The 26,430-nt window shown below is 42.5% G+C and overlaps 1 protein-coding gene across 6 annotated transcripts in view; it reads right to left on the bottom strand.

The window, feature by feature from the left end:
• Rbp6 (RNA-binding protein 6) overlaps positions 1 to 26,430 on the bottom strand; it is a 1,047,152-nt gene that overhangs the window by 409,815 nt on the left and 610,907 nt on the right. For all 6 annotated transcript variants that reach the window (XM_076447554.1, XM_076447553.1, XM_076447552.1 and 3 more), the window contains exon 4: positions 12,499 to 12,583. In XM_076447554.1, the coding sequence (XP_076303669.1) occupies positions 12,499 to 12,583 (85 nt within the window). The remainder of the gene's footprint in view (positions 1 to 12,498; positions 12,584 to 26,430) is intronic.

The raw sequence follows: 26,430 nt of genomic DNA on the forward strand, positions 1-26,430 counted from the left end.
CTAGACTGTTGAAAAATCTAAACTTATCTAATCTAATCTTATTTTGCGTTTAATAAAAGAAACTGTAAATAAACTCTTTCAGTTTTCAGTCTTTTTCCAATGGAAGAAGGGCCTATGTCTTTTTCAGCTGGTTTTTATTATTGCAATTCACGTTTGAGTTAAAAATTGGGCTCCTATAAAATTTAAACAACCTGACATAGGCCCTTCGTCCAGACACTCATTCAAGCAAAGCTTAGCCAACACAAGTTTCTAAACCTTTACGTATAAATTTCCATGGTGGAATTAAAAAATGTTCGATAGAATTTGCGTTTGAAGTACGATCTTCAGAGAAGCAACATGTTTATCCAACATGTTCTTTATACTATAGTACGCCATTTGCGTATTTTCTAGGGGTGGGCAGATACCCGAGATTTCGGGTACCCGTCCACCCCTAGTATTTTCATATGCCAATTGTCGGTTCGTGGACAATATATTTTTAGTAAAGTACGGTGGAATTGACTGGCAGTATATCAACGTGAGAACGGTGATTAAATACGTCGCATTACCGAAGAGAATTACGTCCGCGTATTAAATACCCGTGCACATATTCGAGCAGATCGTAAATAGCTGGGGACGTTATCCGGCCGGGGATGCGCGATGGTGCGATCCTAATTTTCCGCTGTTCATTACGACGAAAGAGAGAGAGAGAGAGAGGGGCAGAGAGCGTAGTCACGCGAACAACCGGCGCAGTTCTGTGGCGTTGAAAAATCCCGCGGGCGTGTCGCGTTTGATATCAACAAATAGAATGATAGATCACCGGTGGAATTCGGTACAGGAGCATCGTCTCGAAAGATAACCGTGCTGCTTATAAACGCTCATAAAACGCGACGGTGCACCGCGGTGCTTGATTTAGTTCGGGCGTCCTTGGTATGCACCTTCGTCGTGGAAAAGAAAATGTTGCAGCGTAATGTATTGCCTTGCTGTATCACCGCAAGTGTCTTCTACAAAAATGCCGCGTACACAACGACGGGAAAGTCAGAGTAGCACGGTAGTATGGAAGAGACGGTGAAAAAATGCAGAGCTTTCAAGCCCGATGTAAATGAGACTTCTCGAACTAAGGGACGCTTAACAATTACAGTAAATCACCCGTGACCCCTCCCGGTAATCTTTGTTGGCCTAACTGCACGTACGCGTGCCAATTTTTCTGTAATTTCGTTCCGCAACCGACGGCGGCAATACCGGCCGTCCTAGTTTTGACTTGTTTTCGCTGTGATTAGCGCTCGTACAATGCTCGCGAAGGGAGAGAACGAATTAAACCGCTAGCAACAGATGCTCGTGCTCCGCTTTGCAGTTTAATTCGCGGCCGTGATAAGCGGAAGTTCCTCGAAAGGCCGGGAAATATATCTTTCAGATCCGTCGACGGGGATTAACGAGATGCTACGCTCAAGCGGATTCATCGTTCAACTATAATAATTCATTTGGCGACTTTCGCCGCGATTCGCCTTCGCTCTGAATCAAATCCGCCTGACGATTCCGCCGGATGCATAATCTATGGTCTTCTTTCGACGTCGAGTTCTATCCCGACGATGTACCCATTTAATGCTTCGCTTTTGTAGTCTCGACTTTGATTCCTTGTTACCGTTAGAATGTGAGAAATTTTGCGCGATTTGAACCGCACGCTACCAAACTTCTTTGCCATCAGAATTAACAGAAAGGTAGAACAGTTAACGCGTCTTTGCACGGTAGCTTTAATTCGTTGATACACGTAGTGCCAATGGCTTTTGATAATTGGGTCAAACAGTAATATGTATAGTGGATCCAAGAAGTATTTGAGAACACATAATTTGGTAAAAACTAATCGTATGCCAATTTGGACGCATTTTAAAACTGGAAGTCTCTAGTTTCATAATCCATCGTTCATTTTAGTGGCGGGGAAAAAACTGAAGATGTGTTTTCCCTCGAAAATTCACGAAATTCGTACGTCCGTAAAAACATCCGAAAATTTTTTCCTGAATGAAACCAGCATAGATTTGATGAACGAAGCTTCTCTTTACAACGACACCTTGAAAATTGATATACGAGTTCACTTTACACGATGGAAATTGCTCCTCATTTTTGTTCCATAAAACAGGTAGAAGTTTCAATAAACCTACCCTATATCGAACAAATCGAATTACCATCTTCCTACTTCATTTTCACCGGTGCATTCCGCAGTGAAGTGTGCGAACACTGTCCGGGCGGATCGAATTCGAGGACTACGAAAAATGGAGTCGTAACCAATTGGTTTCATCGAGTCAAATCACGAACGAGGCCGTTGCGTCGGGAAACGCAGCCTCGATTTTCACAGAATTTCTTTTGCAGCAGTAATACGGATACTCGGAAGATTGGAGAAAGACATTGGAGACTAGTATAGTACCGACTGGGGAAAAACAGAGTGTATATAGGGCGAGGGAGAGAGACGCATAAAAAGTCGGGTATCGAGAAGAAGAAAAAATGTAAGTGAGAAAGCCTTTTGGATAGGAGGTGCGCATGCACGATGACGTTGATAGGTTGCAGGGGTGGGCCGGGGCTAGTGAGGGGAGAGGGTGGTAAGGCAGACGGTTTGTATTTCAAATTTAAAAGCATTCGACAATGGACGCTTCTCGTATTGTTGACTCACTCGACGAAGGAGAGAGGAAAGAAGAAAGAAACGCACAGAAGTGTACGCTAGAAGAGAGAGACGAAGGCAAAGAAGAGCGCGTACGAGAGAGAGAGGGAGAGGGAGAGACGTAGGGGTTCCGAGAGGGAGAGAAGGAGAATCAGGGGTGGCTGCAGTTCTGTAAAGGACTGCAGACAATTTCCGCAGGGCTCAGTGGCTTCGGGCTCTTCAAATAAATTATTCCGCGGATGAGCGACGCTGCTTATTTTTCACAATTTTCCGTGGTACCGGCGATAGGCGCCCCGACGTGCACGCGAGACCAGCTAAATAGTATCGGTAACTATAGGAACGATGCCCCCGTCCGTTTCATTTATTCACTGGTTAGCGTCTTCTCGTAACACGGTAATGAAATCCCGCTCAGACCTTGGACGATTTCCAAAATACGTAGAATCACTTCGCCGCGGCTTCGCGTAGAACAAGCCATTAATTCGAGCACTCTCGGTTTAGTGTGCCTTACAGATTCTCGACTCTGTAGAACATGATTTCATCAATTCGATGATGTGCTTACAATCTCAATAGTTCTAATGATCAGAATCATGTATGCAGCAATTTCCAAAAGAGAAGAAAGACCAATTCAGACTGCAAGGATGAATATAAAATTGATTGTAATATTGTATTAAATTGAACATTACCGTAATAGTATTCTGAAAATGTAACTGTAACTTAGGCAAACAGTCTTGATTGCGAGGAAGGGACGAAAAAGTTCAAGGAGCCATTTGACAGGTGGAAGAAGTAGAGCGCGAACGAGGTAGAATTTAAAGTATACTTTCCGAAGGATCAGCGTAGAATGTCCCGGATTTTGCCCCATCGATCCCGTTTCTGTCATTCGAAGCGCCCTGTTACGTGAAAAGCGACTAAAACAAGCGGAACCATCATTCTTCTTGCCAGTAATGTCTCGAATAGAAAAAGGGGAAGTGGGAAAAGGGCACAGTGCTCTCTCCTTCTCACTCTGCTTCTGTATGTGTGTCGTCGTCGCGAGCGTCTCTGAAATACTGGGCATCGATTCAGAATATCTAGGAATGCGGGTCGTGCAGACATTCCCAAAGAGCTTTGACAATTTCACGAGTCTTTTCGCCCCATCCGGCCGCCATCAACCCTCTTCACCCTCGTAACCAGACATCTGCAACCTCGCGCGATGCGATCTCAATTGAATTTGTGAAAGATCTGATTCTTTCGGTCTCCTCCGGTGCATTTCTACAAGTTTCGCCACGATTTTCTATCAATTCTATATTGGGGAGCAGCACCGCGCGAATTTCCATCATTCAACATTACACAAAATAACGTTGCACGTGAGAAAAAGTAAAAAATTATACACTTGTACCATTCACAGATTCGCGATGTCTTGTCATTCGACTGAGACTACTGGTCCTGATGGTAAAAGGGATCTGGCATATTTTCAAAAGTACATTTTCAAATAATATTTATTCATTAGTCTGCTGCATTTATCACAAATAATAAGCAAAAACCTTATAATAAATTTTGAAATTGCTGTGTATACAAAAGGAAAATATACATAAATATTTTAGACGCTCGCACACACACGAATGTAATCAAGAAAATTATGCAATAATATAATCAAATTTACTTCTTTATTGCTGCTACATTTTGTATTTCGTATATTAATTTTTGTTATGACTGCATAAAATCCGCAGTGGACTGATTACAAAATGTTTACAGTGACATTCGCTCGTTTCGGGCGCCAATAATTGCAACACCGATTAATCGTGTGCAGTGTGAGTGCATGCTTAACACGAGTATTAAATAATAACAGACGATCCATCGTTAGGCGGATGGTTGCGAAAACGCGAGACATAACGCGTTACGTTGCGTACGTTGTAGTAACACCCGGTCCCACTTATCGGAAATTTTCCTCGCGCGACACTTTCTGCACAGTCGCCGCGACAATATAATGCAGTTAATAATCGCGTTCCGCGTCGGGTATCGCGGACACGAAAAGAACATGACACGTGACACGGTGAGCACGACACGACGAGAGGACAGGTTCATTCGTGACAAGTCGCACGCGCCGCCGCGCCTCGCACACGCTTCTACACGCCTGTACACACGCATACACACCGACCCGGCGAGCGTTCCTTTCCTCGAAGCTCATTACAGACTTACAAATCTAATTGCACGCCACTCGTATCGTTATGTATATCACGGAACGCTCGCGCCACGAAGCAAACGGGAGGTACGTGCGGGAAATCGCGAAAGTACGGGAACGCGACGACCATCGCTTCGCTGGAGACGATGTACAAGAAAGGGTAGGTTCGCGAGGAAATATCTTAATTCGCCAGGCTCGTAGGAATTTCCTTTGAGCAGATAAATCGTGAGAGAGGCCGTATAGACGGCAATACCATCTCGCGAAGATGTTCGTTGGATTATATAATTATTTCGACGCGTGCTCCCGGGGTTGAAGTAACATTTTTTGGCAAATGAAATTGGTATTCTATCGATTTATAATTCTCAACATTCTTTTGTTGTTCATTCATAAAGGAATTTCGGAATACGTTAAAATCTATAGGATATTGCAGATCAACATTAGTTTACAGAATTAACACGTTCGGTGCCAACGGTGCTGTATACTTTCTGTGTCATAATGTTCTATGAAATCCAACGTGCATCATTTATAGATTGAAATTGCTAACTGCAAGGCATTGCAACAGAAGAAGACTTTAGCTGGACCAGAAGAATGTGTTAAAATGAGACACATTGATCTTTCTAATCCTTTGCGTTGAGAGTTGCTCGACATCAATTCTATTCGCGGGAAGTATGGACATTTATAAATTGCTAGCATAAAGATGTATTATATCTTATGAAAAAAATATTCTTTTACTTAGATAAACGATATACATGTATCATATAAAGTTAGTTAAAGTAATTGTTTAAAATTGGTACCAATCGAAGAACTGTCTTTTGCAGTACACTTTTAAATAGAACTCTTAAAGTGATAGAGAATTGTTAGGAACAAAATTGGATAAAAATTGTAAGACGATCAACTTTCGAATGGAAGTGTAAAATTAGACTAGCTGTATGCCATAATAACAGAAGAAGACATCAGACGGACCTATACAATACGTGTAAAAATGAAGGCAATGATATTTTTTAGCATGTTGGAACGAAACAAGGCGCTTCAACGAAAAATCCCGTGCTCCGTCGCGTCGCTCCGTGCACGTTCGCGGGGGTCCTCGAGATTTGTCCTTTGTTTCGTCTCTCTCCTTCGGCCAGCTTTTGTTCCCCGGCTTCGTTCTACACGTCTGTTCCCCCGAGGTGGCTCTATTCCGGACGCAAGACGCGAAAGTGGAAAGCGAAGGTGTGGGTGTGCGGGGCGTGCAAGAAATGCAAGCCCGGCAAGAGTGCGCGCACGACTCGCTCCTCGTCCACTGACAAGCTTCGTCACATTAATTAGCGGATCGTTCGTCTCCGCTTGCGTTAATGAACGCTCTCGTGCAATTCTGGAGAGGCCCTTCGGCCGTGTTGTGCGCGAGAGAAAATAAACGAAACAAAAGGGGGAGTGGAAGAAGTAGTCCGGGCACGGACCGGAAGTCGCGACACCGACGACGGATCCTCTCTCTGTCTCGAACCGTATCGACGAGAGAGTTCTCTCTCTCTCTCTCTCACTCTCTTTCCCTCTCCTTCTCGATGAAATTCGACGTAGCGTTCCAGAAGGGAGAAAAAGAAAGGTCTCGTTTATACACAGTCGAGTAGATCGTTCGCGGTTACCTACTTCGTTCACTTTCATCCGTTTTATATTTCACTCGAGAACACTCTTCCGTTCGTTTTTTATTATCTACGTCGTGACTGCACCCCCCGACCACCCCTCTATCTCTTTCCCTCTCTTCTCTCCGCACCACGGACTCTCTGAATTATGAAAACGATGAAGTGTCTGCGCACTCGACGACGATACGGAAAAGTACGTAATCAGGAGCAGCATTCTTCTTTCGGAATGAACCAGCCGGAATATCGTGAGTCGGCTGCCGAGAAATTCGGCGTGAAATGATAATGAAACGATGGCTTCATCCTTTCGACTGTTTCACGAGCCGAGGGAAACGGCGAGCATGGTTGTCGGAATATTACGCTTCTTTCGTGTATTAAACTCCTTGCTTTTAAATTATTTGACGAAGTTCGCGCGGACCCGTACTTAGTCTTTAAACTCAGCCCTAGAATAATTGAATACTCTTTGTAACTTCGATTACTGTAGCTACAATATCTCTCTTGCAGAATCTTAAGTCTTCTGTAAATACAATTAGCACTTTCAGAATCGATAAATTGAAAAGTCATCGAAAATATCATTTCCATTCGAAAAAAAGTTCTAGTATATAAAACGTTAGTATGCATTGCATTTATTTTTCACGTTAAAAGCCCTGAGGAATTTCGTCATTTTCCTGAAATAAATGTTCATGTCATCTTTGTTTGAACAGCGCGCTAAATCGTTGTTTGCGGAACAATCGCGAATGATCAGAAGGCTGTATAACGGACCGTGACATTTTTGCAACGCGCGGCTGACACCTGCAAATAGTAAGAACGTTAATATTATCGAAAATCACCGTCAACACGATGGAAGAGCGATTTCGCGGATCGATAGAACCGCCGTTTCTCTCTATTTGTCCGGGACAATGATTTCGCAACCTGCCGCGTAAGCACACGCAGTGTGTGTCGCCTATGATCGATCCGAATGGCCCTCAAATTGCGCTTAATCGGCCAGGGTGCTGATTAAAAAATACATGCATTGCACGTGCCACGGCTCTACTGCCTCATTAGCTTTCTGTTTAATCTCGTTGCGCGCGCGCGCATGCACGGATCAGCAATAGTTAAATCAATCGCGTATACGTGACTATAATCACGCGCTAATGAGACTTCTTTGAGCCTTCTGTCATTATGACTTCCCCAAATTGCGTTCCACCGACAATAAGATCTATCCACAAGCATTCTATTCTCAACATTTCCTTCCTGGCTACGTCACATTTGCTTTTGTTCGTTTTATTAATCACTGATAATGTTTCCAATTATTTTTTAAGGGAAGTGTTGCTAACATATACATGGTATTTTTCTGGTTGAAACGACACAAAATACGATGCAATTCGGATCATAAATACTCGTGTAATTCTCGATAGAGTAGAGTCACGTTTATCGTATTTGCAGTCACAGGATCAAATTATTGTAGATATTTGCATCCCTAGACGAGGTTGCATTACAAATAAACAATGTTTAACATGTTGACCGTCGAATAATCACCCGCAAAAGCCTCACAAAATCAAAGTAATTTAATTACGTTAATTAAAAGTGTAAAGTTGAAGTTTGTCACAGTGATTACATTTTAAACCCTTCTAAAATCCACTAATCACCTTTAAATGAAAGACTAATTAGAATTGGACAAATTGCAATCAAATGCCAGGATCTTTAGCACAAGCATTCGCAAGCACAACCACGAGTCCTTTATCAACACACAACTGTACCTCTAATTACAATTTTTGAAATTAATCACGGCAGCATTATCCGAATAAGAGATCACCATCCGACCATTCATCGGCCGCAAAATTCGTGTCAAAACGTTCCCGTGGAACGCGATCGCCTCTCCACATATGAATGAACATTGAAACCGGTTTGTCTGGGCTGCAGCCCCCTCGCTGTTCATTTCTCCACCCCTTGGCGAGTATCATCCGGGCAACTGGCAAACATGGTGGGTGGGGAGGGAGACTCGAGGGGTAAGGGGTTTGTGGGGTCTGGGGTTCGTCTCGCGGATACGTCGAACGCAAACAAACGAATTAAACGAATCCAAGGGGTCAGAAGGGAGGGGTGGTTCCGCATTAACAGCATCCTCTCCGCTCCGCTTTCGCGACAACGTTTTCGATGTTGAAACTTTTCGATTTGGCGCGGCAGGGTTTCCCCGGGCTGGTTTTACGCGCGTTTAGACAATTACGGGGCTACGTGGCCAAGCGGACACGCGTCGTTGCGTCTCCAGCCATCGGCGATGCTGTTGGCAGAGATTAATCGGCGAGACTGCGACGTGTCACAGTTTGGCAAATACGTTTCTGCCACGGGCCAGACAATACGCCAGGAATAATATCGTAAGGCGGGAATGGATAGTCGGTGGATAGGGCGGACAGAGAGAAATAGTTGCGGACATTAGCTGTCCACAGAGCCATAAGTACGACGACTGCGCGGTCGCTTCCGTAAGTACTCCGAATACGTATTAACCGGGGAGGACCGCCGCGCCGCGTTGCCACCGGTATATCCAGACTCGCATAAATTTCGCGTAATTCGCTCGACTAATGCAAATTGCAGGACCGCTGTGCCATGCCGCGCCTGCACAGCGTCTAACACCTCCTCGATAGTGCACGTCGACTAGCCGCGCGAGAACTATACCCCCCTGCTGCATCCTATTACGGTCGCCGTCATCATCCCTGCATTCCTGATCCTCTTCCCCGAGAATCAGCTTCCTTCGTTTTTAACGCGAGGCAACCGTGATCTCGTTAATTTCGCTGACGAAGAAAGTTAGTGGTGAAACTTTCGAATTGTTACTCGAAGAAAGGCAGTTTTATTCAACGCACTTTTCTTGTAAATGAACTGACGCGAGGTAACGAGTTGATCGATGCTTCTGTAATTACTGAAATTCTAAAAATGCTATCACTAGAGGACACTTACTAGATAAACCTGTTCGTTACAGTGCAAAGTAATTGTTGTTAGTGAACGGTCTATTAATTTTTACACATGTCCCAGAGGGGAGTTTAAGTCATAAGGTTAACTAGATCGTAGTATAAGGTGCAAACTTCATTACCAAGTAACCCACAATAGGACGGAAATCTCGAATAAGTGTGTACGTTACGTGTACAATATAATACATGCAACGTAAACCCCTATTCTTGGTTTCCATTCAATTGTTATTAACACTAGGTTACTTATAACACAGTTAATTTACGATTATCGAAGTAGTAAAGATACAGTGATGACTAATTATGTAGTAAATTTATTTCTTTGGATATATCTGTGGTTGTAAGGAAAAACGCCGCATGTCACAGTTTCAAAAAACTTGAGTTTATGCATTAATTGAGCTGCAGAGTATAGGATGCGATATGCGATTTAACCGATGTCCTGTGTTCAGAATTAGTGATCAAAATTTTAAATGGCAATATCCCGGAAGTGGAAGTATGTGACAAGCGGCGTTCTTCCTTACAACACAGATATATTATTTTAAAAAATGGCTAATAATTTGTAGATAGACATATTCTTGTCATTTTCATAAAGTTATGTAAGATAGTCGTTTTTACTGTTACGCAAGCCTAGTGTTGATAACCGTGATCGCTTTCCCGAATGAAATAGGTTAGCCCAGCGTGAAACGCACAAAATTAATTCAACGCGTAACGGATCGTATGGAATAAATTCCATCGAAGGTTCCGACGCTAACCAAAGTAAAAAATGGCGGAAGACGTTAGCGCTCAGGTTGTTGAAGAATTCGCGCAGGCAATCGCACGATCTGTAACACGCTCGGCGAGGAATCACAGCCGGCTGGACTAGTTTTTCACAGGTCGGGTGCCTCACCGAGATACTTATCGGAAAGCAGGGAGAGGTTGTTAGGCCGCGGAAAACCGGGCGTGTCTTGGTGGCGTTCTATTACGCACTAATTAGGGGATCGTTAGTTCGCCGTGGCTAACGACCACTTAAGGTCACCGATATCCATTCGGGGGGAGAGAAAGATGGGGTGAAGCGCTGTGAGACGCGTGGTGAAACAGTGACGGGGCAGAAAAAGGGGTAATGAGGGACAGCGCGATAGACAGGGGTCGGAGAGAGTCTCTCTTCTATTAGGCGAACGAAGACGAACGACGACGTTATCGATTGTCCGTGGCGCAAGAAGACAACCGGGGCTCTCGTACCGAGAAAAATCGATTCGCACGGTTCGCCGCAATCAAATGTGTGCCGCGAGACCAATTAACTTCCGCGGAATACTCGATCGAGATAATTGATGTACCACCGTCCCGGTTAATTAATCCCGTCGATAGATAAATATTGTTTGAGTCTGGATGCAGGCGGTTTCTACTTGTCGCTGCAAGAAACTCGATGGGTCATTCGTACTGATCGACACAAAGCAATTTCTCTGTTGCGAAATGTTTCCGTTCATCAAACAATTTACTGGGAAAACGCTACACGAAAATTGAAACTGTCTCCCTATAACCAGTGTTGGGCAATAGATAAATTTATTTAAATAAATAATTATTTAAATAAAAATTTAAATAAAAAGTTATTTGTTATTTGGATATTCAAATAAAAAGCTAAAATAATTATTATTTGAGCAAGTCTAAGTAGAATTATTTAAAATAATAAAGTTAATTGTTGTTTACAAATATAATTTCAATTATTATTTGTATTGACAAATAATAAATTAAATTGTGTTTTTTTATAGGCAGCTAGGCCCTCCGGACGGGACCGACCACTGGCGGTATACCTGAAAAGGTTGCTATAGCAGACAAAAAACGCGCACGTGTTCATTGTATATACAAAATACAAGAAATAAGAGAAGACCAAAAACTATTAATTTGATTTACTACATAATAATATAATAATACATAATCTTTTATTTGCAAATAAGAAATAATAAATAGATCACTTTTGGAATTATTTAAATTACTTTTATTTAAATAAAAAGTTTAGTTATTACTTGCAATTAAAATCACACATTTATTTATTATTTAATAATTTATTATTTAAAATAAAATTTGCCCGACACTGTCTATAACACGATTTCAAGCTTCATACATTCCTCAAAAATAGTTGCACTAAAGGTCCTTCCACAGTTTTCATCCGTTTTCATTTTACATTCCAATTTATTTTATTCATATTATTGTGTTTTAACTCTCTTGCAATGTCCAAGTTAATGCAACACAATAACTAGACCTTTACTTTTAATTGTAATTTTTTTAGCTGACATGTGTGATTAATTTAACATCCACAATTGTAATAGAGGGGGACCTCAGGAACGGCCCCTTTCCAGGAACTCGAACATTTTTGGGACACCCTGTATATTTCTCTCGATTTAACCACTTAATATACAGGGTGTCCCAAAATTCCTTCAACAGTCGGAAATCGGAGGTTCCTGAGATCACTTGAAGCAACATTTTTGCAACGGAAAATGTTGCTTCAACTGATCTCAGGAACCTCCCATTTCCGGCTGTTGAAGGAATTTCGGGACACCCTGTATAGTATTTGATAGCATATGCTTCTTATGATATTGAACATCGAAGTAAAATATTTTTTAATATTAACAGCAGATATTACAAGCAATATATGTGTTATATTTGTTACTATCTCAGCAGCAAGTCTGTTTTAGAGTACAAAAATTCTTTTTATTAAGCTTACAATCAAGTCAACGCTTTCATTCAATCCGTATATCAAAAGGTGAAGAATTACATTTCCCCCGGAATTGAATGCCAACTGTGTGGTTCAATTTAATAATTCAAAATAGAAATGTCTCAATTTCCTTATCTATACACAAGAATAAAGCTAATATAATCCAATATATGAATAAAAGATTGTTCAGTGTCTAAAATAGAAAATGGATGAATTTATTATAGCAGAGGATTGCATGAAGATCATATTAATAATTTTGTTTTTTTTAGCAATACAGATGCAATACGAAGCAAAACCGTGCTAATGGGGGGTTGTATGTGGGTCTGTATATTTCGGATTCTTGTTTTTCCGTGTTCCGAGCGCGTGAATACAATTAAAGAGACTTTATGGTCGCAACGCGAGGCGAAGCAGTCGGTAATGTGATTTAAAACACAGACCACGCTCAACGAATAATACGCTGCTGTGTTCAAAGTACTTACTTTCTTGCCGTCCAACTCGTGGTTACCCTGTGCTAGCACTTTATCTACACTCGCGGGATCTGCGAACGTGATGAATCCGAAGCCCCTGCAACACACAATAATTACATATTAGTTACGTGTCCGTGAACTGACAGATTACAGGTCGACTACACGGTATACTTAAGCAATCTATAATAATAGCCGCGGAGGAAATTAATATTTCCTACCGACACTATTTAAAACACTGGACTTTGTACTTCATCCCTTATGTACGACTTGCAGCTCATTACTGCACGAACCTTTATACTAGTTCGAATTTTTGTAGGTTTTTTTGTCATGAATGTTGGAATTGAAAAGTTGGAAGTGGAAAGTTTCATACGTTAATTAAAAAATTTATTTTGGTCGATGTAGAATGAATATGATATTTTGTTTTTGCAACAGAGAAATCTGTATGCCAGTTTACAAAAATTTCCAGAGTTCATCTTGGTCCAAGTAGAATAAATAGCGTTGTTGTTTTTGATGTAGAAATCATGCATCGAAATCAACATTCCGGTAATTGCCCTTTTAAGGGAAAGCATTAGCTTTGATAGTGACATTCGAGCTTATACGAGGTTCATTATACAATTTCGACATGACATTTCATGTCTGTTAACCCTATTTAGTGGTATATGTATCTATTTTCACCCAGGCAATAAAAATTGTCATTTAATTACTGAATTTTTGACGATTACATTGGACGATCACTTATGGGTCTACAAGGAGCAACTTGAAAAATATGTTCCAATAAATTGATAGAGAAATTTATTGTTGTAAAAAAACTCCGCCGTCCTTGTTAATGTCTTATACAGAGATTAACCATATAATTGATAAAACTTCCATGAAGCACACAACCTCAACAAACTTTCCCCATAACGAAAAATGCTAGCAATCCACGTGTTCCACGTAGTGAACCGTTTCTGAAGAGTCACGGCCGCATATTCGCAGGATGATTTCGTCCCGCATGCTGGCTGTTTTTCCAGGAGGTGGTGCAAGTGGAACATATCGTTGTTCCGGGGTAGAAGTCTGGTGGGCGGAGGTCGAAGTCGCCGCTCGAGTGAAACAAATATCGGCCGGCGTCCGGTGCCATAAATTTCGCGCAGGACACCGTGTACATACAGATATATTAAAAGATAGTTTGGCGAGGTAGCTGGCAAGGGTGGTTGGTCTGGAGGAGGGGTTGAAGAGAGGGGTTGGAACCCTGTCTGGATGTACACGTTACGATACCGGTGGCGTGGCAGCGAGGACCGGACGCAAAGCGGTTTGCATTTTTCATGCTGGGACCGCCGCGGCAGTTATTGAAAATATTTACATGTTATTTATGGGGCACACATGCTTCAGGAACCAAAGCAGGCGCCAATTTCTCCGATGTAACTCCGTCGTGCCGTTCCTTTCCCTTGGCTGGTTCCTTTTTCTCTTCTGGTCCGCGTGAAATCTCACCTTTTCCGTTTTCCTTTCTCGCCAAGCCTGCCCCGGGAAAACCGTATATGCATTCGTCATTCTCCATGCGTCGCATCGAGAATTCCACGAAACGTTTCACGCTGTTTCTCTCTCTCTCTCTTTCTCTCCCTCTCTCTCCCCTCTCTCTGCCTTTCTCTCTTTCTCATTCCTTCTTTCTTTCTTTTTCTGCCGGCATGACGCCTTTCGTCGGGACAAGAAACAACGAACGTACTCGTATGGATTGAATTTTTGATGGACCCAGCTACCTCCCGAACGCCATGTCCTTTCTCGTTCCGCGACTCCCTAGACCTCCTCCACAACGGGCATTATCGAGCTACGCGACACGGTTCCGTCGGCTGTCTCTAGCACACTATATATATGGATATTATTCGGATCTTTTATTCTTTCGTTCTCTTTCTCTTGTAGGCGACGACCCAAATACGTGCGGGACACGTCAGCCTTGTCGAGCCCATGTCGTGTGAACTTCGGCCATTTTTGTACGTCGTTCGGGGAATTTACCGGGCCAGGATACAATATTGTGGACCCGCGAAATTGCCAGGTCCTCCGGCGTGTTTGCGAAATCGAATATCATGCTTAAGCGGCCGACCGATGGGGTTTCTGCTACGCGAACTGTTCAATAGCCGATTAATAGGTTGGTACCGATCACCCGGAGTGACGTTGATTGCACGATTTAAATGAATTTTTATTGGTTCGCTTTTCTATGCTTCGACATTTTTAATTCTAGAATTATTAAAATTATAAGGACAGTTTTGTGATGACTCAATAAATTTCATCATTGAAGCACATGTTGCGTTGCACTAAAAAGTGTACACTTTTATAAGGTAATACACACCTTTGGTGTTCGGTAGCAAAGTCACTATGATAGTGACTATTACAAAATTTTGTGATTATTCTAAAATAGAAAATCCTTGTTATTTGTTGTCTGTCATCGAAGTTTTCATGCAGACAGTTTACGAATTCAAAATTGAAACAGTGCTCACTGTATTTAGAGCAGTTTAGGAGTGCAGTAGTTTACTGTGTGTACATAAGCTTCGTGTGCCGCATTCGGAGTCTATTTAACACAATTTTCCACTTTCCATCAAGCAAACGAATTTAATTGCATGTACCAATAAAATACGACGGATTAGCATGAATTGTTTGAAATTTTAAATTCGAATAATGTGGTATACATTTAAAGCAATTTACAATAGACTGTTTCGAATTATTATATTCGTGTATCGTATTCGGAGACTACTTACCATAATTTCCTATTTTCCATCTACCGAACGAATATAATTGCATGTGCCGATGAAACGCGCGAGGGTAGCAGAAATTGTTCGAAATGTTAAATTAGAGTAATGCTCAGCACATTTAAAGCAATTTACATTAAATTGTTCGAAAGTATACAAATTTGCATTCAGAGGCTATTTATCGGAATTTCTTCTAGCGTGATCGACAGAACGGAATTTCCGTTGATCAATGAAATAGTACGCGCAATGATAACCGTACGCAGACTATATTGTTATTATAGGTTTGGGTCGGGACCCGAAAATAAGTGATATTCGGGTACCCAAAGTCGAAATCGGGTCGGGTTCCCGACCAACCCGACCAGACTTCGACTTGACTTTGCCCGAAATTTCAGGGTACCCGAATATCGCCAATTTGCAGAGTTTTAAAGCAGTTCCGATGTGGGTCATCCGACGGTTTATTAAAAGGCGTTCAGCCTCGGAGAGAAATTAGATTCCGCGAAGCACATGAATTGCTTTGCATAATTTTCGTATTCCTGGGACTCGGTATACCGTTTCCGCACAGAGAAGCAATGCTCTCCAGAGGGGGGTAAATAGATCTATTCTAGCGTGTTATTTGTTATACCGACGTGTATTGTGCGGAACTACGGAAGATTAACGTTTTAAGTTGGAATTCATCGTTGAAATTTGTTTAGTTACCAAAAGGGGGCTGTGTGCTAGCGGGAGTGTGTTCCTCCATCAAAATTCCGGTGCGTGTGTACCGCGTATACGAACTGCAACTACTGGCTTTCATATTCAAGCGTTTACTTAGACTCGTCCCCGGCATGCACACACACACACACACACATCCTCCACTATTCACCTGCTACATGACAGCTTCATAGCTCCCATAGATCCCTCTTTATAATAACAATACCCGGCCGTATACCTGTCCTTTATCAAACAATAAATCAGCTGCTGGTAATAAACTGGAAGTGATTACCCCGAGAGAGCTTCCGGTCCGCTACTGTCAACGTCGCATGCGCGTGCTTTCTAAAACTGTACACCCTGCACTCTATCTTATTCAAAAGCAAGCAGCAACAAAATCATAAAAAGAAGACGCTTGATAAGAAACATTGTCCTGACAGACATTAACTTTTTCAATAGTCTATATACTGTATAGTCATCTTACTGATTTACATTACAGTCGTCGATAGCATCACATATGGTATATAATAATGGTCAACCACCTTGAAAACAAATTGTTTAAAATTAACTACTGACAATGAACACAATTGTCTATTCTTCACTTCCAATGTCAACTAGACAGTGGATTATATGCATTTACGTGTTATTTTTAACTTACTAAAATTATTCAAGCAAGAAAGGTAATTTCATATGGCACTTGTGCCTGATAAATAATTGATAAAGACAATTTTTATTTTACATAAAGGTCCGCAGTCTAGTAACAACGCTTAAGATGACTGACCACAAGTTTTCGATGACTACGGAACAATTACCTAATTCCTCAGCTATTGCAAGTAGATTACTTATACAGTTGAATTATACAACGCGGTAGCAAATGCAACACTTCCGCAAAGGGTTAATAATAATTTTTTTCGCGGAGAAATAGAATCGTAGAACGGTAACACGTGTACAGGATGTATAAAAAGTAATGGTCATCCGTCCTAGGGGTGAATCTACACCTCTGGATCGGTGGACATTTGTAAGAGAAACTTGCCGCAAAATTGTTTATAACAAAGAAAATTGTTGAAGTTTGTTTTTACATCATTACCTTCTACTCATTGAGACGAGAAATGTTTGAAAGGAGCCACATGTCGCAAACGAAGAGTTATTCAGATATAAGCTGTTAAAGTTCTTGCCAAATTTGATCGTGTAGACTTATACGTATAGACAAAAGGCTACTACCACAGTTCACACGACCGACAGTCCACCATCCCTTTAAATTTCGTTTGCTCGAGGCACGCACACGATTATGTATTCTGTCTCATCGACACGATCGGGTGGACTGTAGTAGTAGGCTATACGTATAACTCCACACAATCAAATTCTGCAAAAACTATAACAGCTTATATCTCAATAACTACATATTTGTTTGCGACATCGTTCAAACTTTTTCTCTTCTGGATGAGTGGAAATGGTTGACGTAAAAAATAATTTTCTGTGATTTAAAGAATTTTGCGGCAAGTTTCTCTTACAAATGTCCACCGATCCAGAAGTGTAGATTCATCCCTACGACGAATGACCATTACTTTTTATATACGAATGACCCGTACAGAGGGTTATTCTACGACAGAGCTTCGATGAAGTAGAACCGGTGGGGGGGGGGGAGATAGAATGAATTAAACGATCGCAAATAATGGAGACAAATTCGGCAAATTCAATGTTCCACCGCCATTTTGTCACAGCGTACTGGGCGGAAAAATCGCGATGGAACACAACGTGCGGCCACTCGAAAGGAAATAAATTCGCGGGTGCTCACGATTTCGTAGTCAATTTATCCGGCGTATGGTCACGTTGCTTTCATGGGGAGGGGGGTCGGTATGCGTCGCTCGAATTTTGAAAATTCTCGTTCGGCCACGTTCGACGTCGAAACAACAATCGTTGCAAACGAACGTCGGCTGAATCGGCAGTCGTCCAATCAACATTAAAACGCCAAACAGCGCGATACCGAATGCCGGGGAACTGCCCAGGAAAAAAACAGTGACCGCGCTGGTGCGGTGGTGCATCCCCGACGTCGCATTTACATGCGCTCGGCCAACTACCGTTTCTCCTCGCCGCGTTTTACGACTTCGTGTTTACGACAATTCACGGGGAACGAAATCACGGGCACGGTGCCCGTTGCGATATCGCACGAAACATTCATCGATCCTGTAATTTGATATGCGTCGCATCTGCTCCTCGTTGAATCCTGAAAGCGACAATACCCGAAGCACGGACTTCGACAACTGCGCGTCCCGCAAACGTTATTGTCGCCGTCGCGCGCAACAAACGATCCCGGATTCTTAAACAATGACGATCGTCGACCACCGACATGCCACTTTCTATGGGTCCCTCGTCTCGTTTTTTTTCTGTCTTTCGCTTTTTGTCGACGTATAACAGCGCCGTTGTACTGTCACTGTTTTCTTTCAATTAGCACTGTTTCGTTTTAATCAGTAGCTGCCCCAAAGAAAGTTCAGCGGCTACGTTATTTTAACCATGTCCGTCGTTGTTCCCTTCTAGTCCGGCAATACCGGGTTTTTTTGTTTGTAACGGAAGTGCCGAATGATTAGTAGACGGATGCAATTACTGGCTGTCTCGTTTTTCTGGAATGTGTTTTTAGCGGATCATGTTTCGAATAAAATCGATGATGGATTCAGGGTGTTTGGGGCTGTCCTATTTTGTTCATGAATATGGAGTATCTTGTGAGGAACGGGCAAGGAAAATGTTTTACTAAGGCTTAGATATGTTTCATGGATTCAGTACTTCGTTTTTATTGCTTTGCTTTTTATGATTGTTTTAAAATCAGTAAATGTTTCAAATGGGATAACGTTGTTATGTTGGCGATAGTTGGGGTTGTGAACCCTTTGTTGAAGACCATGATGGCTATACTTTCAGGTTCTTTAAGAAATCTTTGGTTATTTTTTGAGCTCCGTCATTGTTTCAAACCTCTTGTCTTTAGTTTATCAATTATTAGCAACTTCGTTGGGCAATTTGGTAATAATAGAATATAGAACACTCTAGAATTTTGTAAGCAATCTACCAACATTTTCCAACTCTTCTGCAAAGTTCCACCGGATTCCCCGCAAATCACCCAAAATCGTAGCTCATCCCCACGGTTCCCAAAAACCCAGCCTGATCTACGACTGATTAACTCGATCATTCAGTCAGATCGTTCGCAGCGCTGACAGCCGAGAGCGAATCTGGTAAATTGATTGGTTCGTTATTCGGCCCTTTGTCAGTTCGAACCGCCTCCACGTTGCAAAAAAAGAAGATTGAGACTTGGCATGTGGGGTAAAGGTGGCTCGGAGAAGGAGAGTAAGCAAGAGAGAGAGAGAGAGGGAGAGAGAGAGAGAGAGAGAGAAGCATCGTTCGGGAGCGGCGCGGTGGCGGTGGCCCGCCACTTGTCACTCGACCATTGTACGTGAATAATCTATAAAAGGCTGAGTAGAAGGATGGCGGCTGACGTGTCCCTTGTCTACTTGAACACGGCTTCTACGATCCTCCGGCTTTCATCCTCGTCTGGCGACCGGCCTCTTCGCCTTAACCACCCTCGGCTCTGGAGCTCGGTCTCTGTTCCCCCTTTCGCCGAGCCAGCCCAGGCCACGGAAGAAGTGTCACGCCGGGCTGACGCAGTGCATTTGTTTGCCACACCCTCTCCACCGCGTGGAAAAGAGCTCTTCCTGTATAGGGCCAGCCGAGGATGGATGGGGGACAGGCGAATCCGTTGTGAAATCGGGCGAAGCCGTGTTTATCTGAACACGCCGGCGCTGTGTCTTCTGGAGACGCTGCCAGCAAGGAAGAAACCCAGAGGATCACTGAGAGAGGGAGAAAGCGAGCAGATGACAGAGAGAGAGAGAAAGAGAGAGAGGAATAGAGCGAACAGGTGAAAGAGAGTAAAAAACCGACAGATAGAGAGGGCGGAAGCGAGTAAGTGACAGAGGAAAGAGAGGCGCTGACAGAGAGAGGGTTGCTGAGGAAGCTCGATGAAATAAAACGCGCAATCGCCGATCGTCGCATTACACGCCAGGCCACTCCTCCTGAATTGGTAACGAAGACGGCCCCAGGACTTGCTTTCAGGCTTAATAGAGATAATCTGTAAAGGATTTATGGATTATCCGACGGATAATCCTTTTATTACAGGGCTCATGGGAAAATCTTGACGGGCAAGCCAGATCTCGACGATCTCCGGTGACATATTTTTTTACTGATTAGACAGAGGTCGGCATTTTATTCTCGGAATGGTCTCCTGATTCGCTAGACGATTCGCTCCTTCGATGGAAATCTCTGCTGTTGACGTTAACAGTGGTTGTTTCCAAATTTCATTTTGGAATACATGAATTTAGGGAAATTTACAGAATGCGATTTGCACGATTTAGTTTCTTAACTGTTATAACAGTGTACTAATATGAGTCACTCAAAACCAGAACGATATTTGACGATATTAAAATAGAAAAGGCAACGGATTTATTGTAGCAATTACTTTGGTAACTTTCTTGAAACTTAGATGAACGTTTATAAATTGTATAACATTAGACGGCGATTTTCAAGTTTACCATGGCAGTCAAAGGGTCAGCTAGTATTAGTTAAATTTTAAACAATTAAACAAATTAAACGAGTCTGCTAACTGATCAAATTCAGAAAATGGAGTCTGTAATTATAAGCACCTTTCCTTATTTTTAGCTTCAGTTTCTAGTACCCGCAATTAGCAGTACTAGTGAAATACAATTATTGTGTTTTGATAAGGAAATTCACCTGGTGCTCTTAATTACCTGGTGCTCTTACACGAATAAATTGTGTTTGACAATGACGTGTGCAGATAGTAGAGGTGAACGTCGCTTGATCGATGAACTTTTAATTTGATCGGTTTAAAGCAGGCCGACGATGTTTCATTCCTTTTTTTCTTCTTACGCTCTCGCCGGAAAAAATTGCGAACGATAAGTATGGCGTGGCGCGATGGAGGGATAACGTCATAATAAATCTTCAGAGTAATCTTTATGCCGAGATAATGAGATTTTTTATCGCCTTTAGTCGAATGGAGTCTTTGTCAAAGATAACGAGCTCTGAAGCGACAGGAAAAATTATAGGCTGAGAAAAGGAATTTTACTTTAAGTTTACTAAATGTGAATGGAACGAGCCCGACGTCCCTCAGAGAGGCACGGTTTCGTAGACACTTTTTAATCTTCATGTACTCGTCGACGAGTTTCGCGCGGACATTATTAAAAGAAAAAGCGTTCTGCTTTCTTCTACTCGTCCCTATTGTTCTCCGTAACTCGTGCTGCTATCGTGGATACAACAATGAAATTATAGATACCAAAATAAATTGTACCTCTGCCTAGAATTGTCAGAAAATTTTCTTCTCGTTTATTCCTGTACTCATTAATTTCATGGTTTACGTGTCCTATAAAAATTACCAAATCGAGTTTAGAAAATTCTGTACATTTCTCTTGCCATTTACCAAAATGACTTCGTGATTTACCGCAATGAATCTGCAGTAAATTATTCCGACCTTGCTTCTACCGTTAATATTACAGACTACAGTAATACACACAACAGATCTTTCGAGCGCGGCAGTCATTGTTGAAGTAGCCACTGCCGTGCGTCAAATAATTATGAAGTTACCCAATTATAATTAAATTCAACTGGACGGCCAACGCAATCAAGAGATTATCCTTGGCGCACTGTGTATGTAGCCGCTCCCACCATTGCGCCTTATTGTCTAATGTAACGTGAAGGTAAGGCAGTGGTTGACGTGATTCAGAACACCGACAATAACTCCGGGGAGCTTATGGGAATTAATCTAGCTATAGTCAAACATAATAATCCTACATAATACATACTAAATTAATTTAATCGCTTCAGGAGAGGGTCACAACCTTTTCCACTTTTCTTGCAAACGCGTGAGATACAATTACAATTATCTTCTACCACAACTACAACTTACGAGACCATCCACGGACTAAATAACAAAATCTTTAAAAGAAAACCCACTGGTGTTTGAGCTCCACTTATATAGTCAGATACGACTATTATAAAATATCGCTTTACCACAAGTCCCTCGATTTAAAAATATTGATACCACCGACCGACCAAATGAAAAACCATTGAAGCAAGAAAATCGAAGATATTCAACACTCCAACTCAGTTCTTCTCAATTTACCTGGCAGTCAGACACACAGTCTATCACTGAAAATCCAGTCACCAGAATTCCCCGATTGTCAAATCCCGCGACCGCCTAAATAAAAAAAAAGATCCGAGAGAAAGGTGGGAGCTGGTACTAGGAGCTCTGCATTGAACACTCCATTCATGGTTGCGCGAAGCCATTCATGCGGAATAAGAAGGTCGAATAGGCGGGCAACAATTAAGGCGGGCGTCATTACGCGACGGCTCTTATGCGACGCGTTGCTATCGCGAACGGAAGAAGTGAAAAGGGTGGTGAGAAGGAAGAGGCGAAAGAGAGAGGGAGAAAGAGAGAGAAAAAAAGGGGAAAAGAAGGTTGCGGGTGTAAGGGGCGAAGGATGAAAGTTGGAATGTAACTGCGCGACGGAAGCCGTGTACCGTCGTATCGTGGCAGAAGGCCGCGGCGGAACCCCGCCACCCAGGGAATTTACCGCAACGAAAGGGGGGAGGTTCGAGGGGTGGTATATCCTGCATGTTGGAGGGTAGGTAGGGGTGGTAGAGAAAGGAGGCAAGTGTATTAGGTGTATTTATGTAGGCGGTCTCATTGCGCGCGAAGTTACTGTAAGTACCGGCAGTTACTTAACTCGACAGTTTCTGCTATTGCAGTAACCGTGGCAGTGGTAGCAGCAACGACGGCAGCAGCCATATACCTACTCGAGGAGAGCTGCCTTCCTTGCCTTGGAACTGAAGCTAGTTATGGACGTAGTCGTCGGTGCGGGGAGGGGGTGGAGATTCGTGTCGAGAAAGAGAGAGAGAGAGACAGAGTTGTGTGTGTGCGTGTGTGTGCGTGCGTAAGATAAAGAGCGAGCAAGTGTGAGAGAGTGAGAAGGTGAGAAAGGACGAGAGAAAGAGGATCGCGCGTACCTTCCTACCAGCACGATTCAAGAAACCATCTCCTTCTCCACCTTCCACCCCAGCAGCCACCCTTTGCCCGGCTCGGCCCGTTACTTCGTTGCTCAACTATATGGTAACTGCTCTTTAACCAACCGCCTTAATCCGCTTTTCTCTCTCCGAGGCGAAGACAATCACCCCACCCGACGAAACCCGTAGCAACCAGTCCTTCGATCTTCCGTCTTTCGTCGATCCTTGCGTTCTCACTCTCTCTCTCTCTCCCTCTCTCTCTCTTGTTCTCCCTCTGTCTCTCTTTTTCACCACCCCCTTTCCTCCCGCTAACGTTCCTACCCGCAACGCTCGCCGTCCTCGTTTCTCTTTTCGATTTACTCATCGGATTTCCTCGCCTCGTGAAGTCCTTACTACGATGTCTAGGGGATTTTCGGTACTTGATAAGTAGCCGCCGCGAGTACACTGTTGTTGAGTCCATACATCCTATTCTTACGGATCGGGCCGGTCACTGAAAGTCAAGTCTCATCATTATCGGGCATCGCACGCGGTTTTATTCGTCCAGTTCTTTTTCGATAGCTGATCTCTAATTTTGACGATTTCTTCACTTGCAGGTATTCACACAGAATATAGAAGAGTAACTGACGCAGTTCGTTTTAACAGAGTACTAAAAGCTTGCCTTATGAAACTGACAAATTGAATTTATTTAGATTTGATGAAATTTATGTTGCAACTCCTGTTTGACTAAAGAAACGTGTTCATTCGTTTCCAACAAAAGCGTCTCTATAACTTCAATAACTATACAATAAAAAAAATCAAAATCGATGACTTGACCAGCAGTGATAGGTTCAGTATCAAGTGAAGTTAGAAAAAAATCTTATCTTTTTTGTTTTATGAAGGATCCACAAATATCCTCGCTAAAGTTGATATCCAATCTGAAGTGCTTCCGACAGTAAAACTTCTTTCCATTATAATGACGCTGAACCGAAGAGTGCAATGTTCGAAAATCGTGATTAGGAATTCCCCTTTGTCCACTTGACAATTTCCAAGCGAGCTAATAAAACGCGCATGGTTTCCGAGAGCGAGCAAGTGATCTAACGGAAAAAAAGAAAGCATAAAAGGTGAGTTCGCCGGAGGCGGTACAGTCGCTATTATCAGACCGGCATTTTGAATCGAATTACAAGGAACCGCGAGAGCGCATAATAACGCTCGACTCCCACTCGTCGGGGGTTGCACGACTTTTATACACCCTTTCTACTTTTCGCTCCCTTCTTCCTTCGGTTTCCACTACCGCCATCCCCCGGTTTCGTTGCTCGCGCCGCCTTAACCCTGTCTGTCTCGCTCGCCTTAACGACCGGCTGAATATTTATAAAGTCGACATCGTCTAGGTGGTCGGTAGCAAGGCCGTGAAAGCCACCGCGTCCCATGGAGTTTCATTGTAATTGCCCTGTTCTTCTTGACTTTTCCTTGAAACGGGATCCCGTTGAATTGCATTATGCAAATCGCCATCTCTCTAAGTCACCTCGTCCGTCAGCTGCAGGCGGCTGAGTCGCGTCTCGCCCCGGGGAAAAAAGGAAAACGGTCAGATCTCGGAGGTCTCTCTCTCGCACCGGGGAAAAACCAGCTGGGAAATCTGGGCTCGTGATCCGTTCGGCGATTCGCGCGACGCGATAACGACACCTCGAACCAGACGCGGATCCCGACGCTTCCAGCCGACGCTCTCTCTAACGACGAAATTATGGGCTGCATGCATAATTGGACCGGCCTCCCGCTCCCCCACTCCACCGCCTTGTCCTCCCACCACCCCTCCCACCGCGCTCGTGCCCACGAGATCGCGATTCGCACGCGATTCCGCCGAGGCAATTAAACTCGCCGGAATCAGTTAAAACTAAGTTAGAACGGATCGCTTTTATTTTGTCTGCTATAAGGAACAGTTATTTAAAATCGAGCCGATTTCATTCCCAGCCGCGGAATCCCTTACACAGCTCTTCGCAAATTGCGAGATTGAACAAAGCATTTAACGATCTTCGAATGCAAGAGATAAAAGGAATGAGAAATTCGTGCATATTCTTGAGTAATTCAATGTTATCAAAGAGTTTACAATCATTTTATTTAGTTTAGTATGTATTCGCGGTTAGGTTAATTAGAGCTTCTTTGATTTGAATAGCTAACAGATAGGAATAAAAAATATACATATATTTATCCTGTGTCTACATTTATTTTAATGCTTAAATATTGTGTACAAAAGAATGAAAATTGAGTCTTCAGTGTTGTAACTGGAACTATAACACGCCGAAATATCAGCTCTGTGTTATATATATATATATATACTCATACAAAAAGTAGTAATAAAATTATATTCCCGGAAGATAATGTTGATTTTAAAATATCTGTAAAATATCAGCGAACGAGTTTGAGCGACCTGGATTTATACTCGCGTATTTATTCAACGATGTAATATTTTGGTAATTTATGATTGAATATTCGTTAATGATTCGACGGACAGTTCAGCAGATATTGGAAAACTCTTGTTGCTTTCGTTACGATTCTTCGCAACAGTAGTGGAGACAAGAGGGCGGGGCGAAGGCACGAAGGGTATGCGAAAAAGGTGGAAAGAAACGGAAACGAAAATTCGTAGCATTCGCTCGGAATGATGAGCGGACGTAATTTTCTAATTTTATTACATTTTTAACTCGCGACAACTTTTTCTTGCTACGAGCAGCGCGCTGGGCGAGAGACAGAGGAGAGCACGAGCAAGGATATGAATATTCATCGGGCATTTAGGCCGCGACGTAACTCAATTAGCGGCGGAATAATTGTCCGCTGTCCGACACAGAGTACAGAACGAGCTGCTACGAGGAGAATCCCAGTCCACTCTATCTGATTTGCCGACAAACTTCTTGAGCCGGGGATTCTGAAATATGATTTACGAAAAACTCCCTTGGAAAGTCGCTGGTCGAGCCGTGATTATCAAATATCGCTTCAGTAAAAGAACTTCTTACTGACGTAAATGCCACACTTTCAATTTTATCTGAATATTCTCCAGTAAAGAGACCTTGTTAGCAATGTACATAGACTGGCTCGCTTAAATGTCACTAAAATTTTCAAGACTTCTCTCAAGTTTTACGGAAAAATTCTGTCGAGCGAAAATTGAACTACACTTTAATTTTGAAAATACTCTTTATACAAAATTACTGTTTTACACTTTAACTAGATAACACTTTCGTAAACTAAGGTGTTAAAGAACTCTTTAATAGCTGTGCGGCATGCGAAAGAAGTTAAATAATCTTGTTTTAAATGATAATCTCCAAGGAAGTTGTACTATATCAGTTCAGACAATTTTCTTCTTTACAAATTGGATTGCTCTGGCTATCGAACAATTTATTCAAAAGCCAACTAGTTTATCTTTGATTTTTAATCATTCTTCAGTAACTGCTGGTAAGTGAAGAAATATCAAGGTATATATTTTGTAAACATCGTTTACATGAATTAATCATTACTTATAAATGAG

The sequence above is a fragment of the Lasioglossum baleicum genome, chromosome 3 (assembly GCF_051020765.1).
Source record: "Lasioglossum baleicum chromosome 3, iyLasBale1, whole genome shotgun sequence".
Classification (NCBI taxonomy): Eukaryota; Metazoa; Arthropoda; class Insecta; order Hymenoptera; family Halictidae; genus Lasioglossum; species Lasioglossum baleicum.